The sequence below is a fragment of the Apaloderma vittatum genome, unplaced genomic scaffold (genome assembly GCF_000703405.1).
Source record: "Apaloderma vittatum isolate BGI_N311 unplaced genomic scaffold, ASM70340v1 scaffold13561, whole genome shotgun sequence".
In the NCBI taxonomy this organism is placed as follows: domain Eukaryota; kingdom Metazoa; phylum Chordata; class Aves; order Trogoniformes; family Trogonidae; genus Apaloderma; species Apaloderma vittatum.
The window spans coordinates 1-4842 of record NW_009697433.1 but is presented as its reverse complement, the minus strand read 5'-3'; the positions used below and the strand labels follow the sequence as shown (position 1 = coordinate 4842).

The 4842-nt window shown below is 40.4% G+C and overlaps 1 protein-coding gene across 1 annotated transcript; it reads right to left on the bottom strand.

Moving 5' to 3' along the window:
* Positions 1 to 589: 589 nt before the first annotated feature.
* EAPP (E2F-associated phosphoprotein) lies at positions 590 to 4528 on the bottom strand (the record flags this gene model as incomplete). The annotated part of the gene is made up of 5 exons (XM_009877632.1): positions 590 to 970; positions 2535 to 2663; positions 3471 to 3594; positions 3956 to 4054; positions 4347 to 4528. Coding segments are annotated over 5 exons (799 nt in total), but the record flags the coding sequence as incomplete, so codon positions are not given.
* Between the last annotated feature and the right edge of the window lie 314 nt (positions 4529 to 4842).

Here is a 4842-nt window from a genome sequence, read left to right as displayed (position 1 = left end):
CAAAGTAGCTCTATAGTCATAGATCTGACCCTAAGTCTCTTCTTAAAATGTGTCATCAGAAAGAAAAAAGGACAACAAAAACGTCCAGTATTTTCTTCATATACATATTTACATTAACAAAAGCTCTTAACTGTATTATTAAGCGTTAGTATGCTGATTTAAATGACCATGCCAGAAAACTCAATACAAGCTAACGTTCCACTCTGCAGAGTTTCTCTTTTTGAGTTCTTAATGGGCCAAGAATATAAACAATTCTTGTTTATCAAACCTACCTGTGTACAAATCTACCAAGAATACCAGCCTAAAGAAGCTCAACAACTCAACTGAGACTTGTTCACCACATGCTAAAGAAATGCCCAGTGTAGCTACGGTAAACCAGTTACTACACAGTAACTAATACATACTGCAATAACAGACAGTGTATATAAAAGGAACGATCATAACACACAGATCTGACATTACATTTACAAACCTTTAAATCCTCAATGACAGAAACACCTGACTGTGAAAGAATGTGGCTCTCAAAATGCACGCAGTTAACTGCACTCCTTTCGTAAACTTGGCAAAAATCCAACCACTGTAAAGCTCTCTGATGAAAATGTACATTTTAAAGACCGTATTTAAAAAGGGCTAACACGCCTGCATTTCTCATACTTCACGCAGCCTTAAACAGCTCAGGAGTTTTTTTTCCCCTGCTTTTGCACATCAGCTGTGGCTGGCCAGAACATTGAAGAAGTGAAAAACTTCATCTTTATCCATTACTGCCACTTCAGTTGAGCACTCATTACACAATACTGGATGATACACTTCCTCCTCTTCTTGATTTGATTGTACAGAGGTAGTTTCTTTGCTGTGCTTCATTTTCTTACTTCTTTTCTTTTGCTTCTTTCTGTATTTCAGAACTTCCTCTTTGTTAACAAAGCAGTTCATCACAAACATTGCTCTATACTGTGTTTTGTAAGATTCATGTCTATGGAGAAGGGGAGAAAATGCAAGTCAGATCCCTGGTAAAACTCTGCTTCCAAGAAATTGGTTATCATCACTGGAAAAGGGATTAAAGATAGGAAGTACTACGCCAAAGGGCTGAAGCCACATGTAAAGTTTTATAAACAGAACAAAACCCACAACAACAAAAATAATTTAAAAAATTGTAATCCTCTGTCTCGGGTTGAAGGCATTTTTAAGAACACTGATTCTTGCTGAAATAAACACCCAGAGCACAATGGTATTGGTGCTACAGAACTACATGTTGCTACGTACAGCTCATGACAGGCAAAAGATCACACAGGTACGCGTGCAAATGGCTCAACTACTGGCATTTATATCCTTCAAAGCTGGTGAGGGCTCTAGAGAACACATCTGATGAAGAGTGGCTGAGGGAGCTGGGACTGTTTAGTCGGGAGAAGAGGAGGCCTCACTGCTCTCTACAACTACCTGAAAGGAGGTTGCAGTGAGGCGGGTGTTGGTCTCCTCTCCTAGGTATCAAGTGATAGGACAAAAAGAAATGGCCTCAAGTTGCAGCAGGGGAGGTTTACATTAGATATTAGGAAAAATTTCTTTACTGAAAGAGTGGTAAGGCATTGGAACTGGCTATCCAGGAAAGTGGTGGAGTCACCGTTCCTGGGAAGTGCTCAAAAAACATGTAAATGTGGCACTTCAGGACACGGTTTAGTGGTCATGGTAGTGTTGGATAGACAGTTGGACTAGATCATTTTAGAGGTCTTTTCCAACCTTAATGATTCTATGATTCTAGAATGTTTTGCAAGCCTGAAACTCCTTATTTATAAAAAACAAACACTGACACATCACACTTGAAAAAGCATCTCTATAATAAAATATAAAATGTATTTTCAGTTGTCCTCAGTGTAACACCTGTGTAGCTGGAGCACGTAGCAAACCTCAGGGCTGCAGTTCAATTCAATTCAACACAATGTTCCTCAGGCTGCAGCTTTTACCACGGCTTAAACCAGCATAACAGGTGGCTGCAGAAGTCCTGTCTTGATTTCTGCTGGCTTTACTGCTTGTGCAACGCTGTGCTGAGCTATTTCAGTTTATTAAAGCCACAAAAAACCCAATCTCACAATAAATATGGGCTGTTTTCTGTCAGCTTGAACCAAGTAAGAATACACTATCTCAATTTCACTTAATCCTCACCTCTACAAGGCACTTTTGCACAAAAATAACCTGGAAGAGTTTTATGCCTCTGAACACCAAGTCAACATTTAAATAAAAAAATCAGCCTGAACTGCCTGTTTGTCTCCATTAATTATTTCCTTTTTAATAGTTTACCTTCTCCAACCTGCTAAAGTTCTACCCAGTCCTTCCTCATCTCCATGCTGCAGGTTAAACTGATCGTTATTCTAGCAAACTAGCATTCACCCCTAAATCTGATGCATATACACCTGCCTTCTCTTTATTAGTGCCATCTTGCAAGACAGGCTCGATCAAAGGAACTGATGAAATGGAGTACACTGAAAAAACTGCTGACCAAAAAAAAGACATTACGAAAAGACCTCTTAGTGCTCACTAATTACCTCTGGCAGTCCAGGCATAATGTTGTCATGCAAGCAGGGCAATTCAAAACAGCATCACTGTTTGGAACAGCTGAAGGTTTTGACTGTCGCTGCTGCTGCGACGGCAGCGCTCTTCTTTGGTTACGGTACCTACCGATTCAAGAAAGGAGGAAGGAGAGACAAGAAGTGAAATTACCTGCCCTTGCTGTCAGGCATATCAATTCAACTGTCAAACTTATTTTATATTAAAATACAGCAATTAATATTTGGCTCCTCTGGGCATCTTTTTCACTGACTCAACGCACACAAATAAACTGGGCAGAAACACATGGAAGTGTCTTCATTTGGTGAGATACATCTGGCATGAGAATTTGTGCCTAATAACCCCCTCCTCTGACGAGGCAGGTCATCTCAGATGAAATCTCTGCAGGCAACACACATTAATGTTACTCTTTTCTAAGGGTTCACATGGAAAATTTTACATCTGCTGCAACAACTATTTTTCTACTCTACCCTTCAAAATACCCTCGGAAAAGCAGCCTTTTGCTGTTCCTGTTCATTTTGGGGCTTACTAAATTTGAAGTTTTCCAAAACTGGAAATGCAGTATTTTGCAGGAACAGATATTAATTTAGCAATCAAAGTATCTCACAACATCTTCACCCACAGCGCAGTTATTTAGATGAGATCTACAGACAAAACTGGTGTTCAGAACTAGGAAGTCTTGATTTTAGGAGATTGCAAGTTTTAGAACTGTGTAATTTTGAAGACTGAACTTCCATTACACACACAAAAAACTTTTACGGCCTTTTAAGTTTCATATGCTGTGAATTCTAAATAAAAATCTTTTTCCTGCATGGAGCTGACAGCATAGACCTCTTCTCTGTATTTACCATTTTCATTTACATTTTTCAGTTTAGGTTAAGCATCCTAGAATTCAAATATCTGTGATCTCTTACCCCCTCCTCTGTGAGTCTACCCACTCTTGGTCTCTACTGTCTTCTTCTGGGTCATACAGCAGTTCATCATTGGAAAGAATCCGACGCTGCTCATGTTTTCTGTTTTTCCGGATGTCCTGTGTAACTGGAAAGATTTGTGCAAGCACATGTTATGTCCATCAAACATACAATGATTAGTTACTTAAACAATCAAAATACCAGTTCTTTTGTTTTCTCTTTTCCATATTCGAGCTAAATCTAAATTAAAACATAAAGGTCTAGCTCATGTCTTCTCCAAATGCATCACCCCAAAGCATTAACACACCTCACCTACATTGGGATACATCATAAAGTTGCAGGAAGCACACTGTGATGATGTAGGCTGGTAATTCCCCACAAAAGGCAGCCTTCAGGAACAGCCCCCTGACCCCCCGAGAAGATTCTACAGGAACTGAGACCATGCTACTGTAACGACGTCCTCCTCTCCCATCTCCTTGGCCATTTACCTGTTTTATCCTCATCCTCTGAATCGGAATCAAAGTAAATGTCATCATAATATTTTGAAGTGGTGGTAGGTCCAATCTGTTCAGCATTTGAGGAAGTACCTATGTGTGAAATTAGAAGCGGTAAGAACATCTCACCAAAAGGACAGCAAGGATACAGCGCAGAACAAACCTTCACTTCCCAGTTACTCCATCCAGAAGTGCTCTGCCTTATCTGCACAACCTAAACCTAAATATCAGATTTGCAGAAGCAAGCAGCCATTTCAAGATTTTCTGTAGGCTTGAAATGCAACCAGACTATCACCACACACCCCTCCAGCTACAATACATTAACTTCATGCCTTAATGGACACCATTTAACTCTTGATTTCATATGCTCTTAAATGTAATTTACCTGTTTCTGGAGATTTCCATTTGCCTTCCATAGTCCTCATGGTTGTGGTCAGTTCAGCTTCCATCTCCTTTTGGAACTCATCATCACTGGAAGACTCACTCTCCCCAGTCAGGCACTCCCGTATCAGCTTCCGCTTTTGGTCCGGAGTGCCGTGTAAGAGCACATCCACCTCATCTTCCGAGCTACAAATATTTCAAATGTCACATTTCTAGTTACAATAACCGGGCTTAAAACACTGACTGCGTCATTTGGAGAACAAATACCTCAATTCTGTGGAAGCATTAAGACTCACTTATTCACTTATTTATGGTAAAAATATTTGAATGTTTTATTAGCTCATTGGTACTAAAACTGCGTTTAAGGCAAAGGCGCTTCAGCTGACAGGCGGCGGCACCTCCGCAGCTCCGGCCAACAGGCTCCCCTCGAGAGCAGGGATCCGTTCACGCACCGGCACTTGCAGGGTTAGAAATGAAAATGCGCCGGTTTCGAGGTTGAA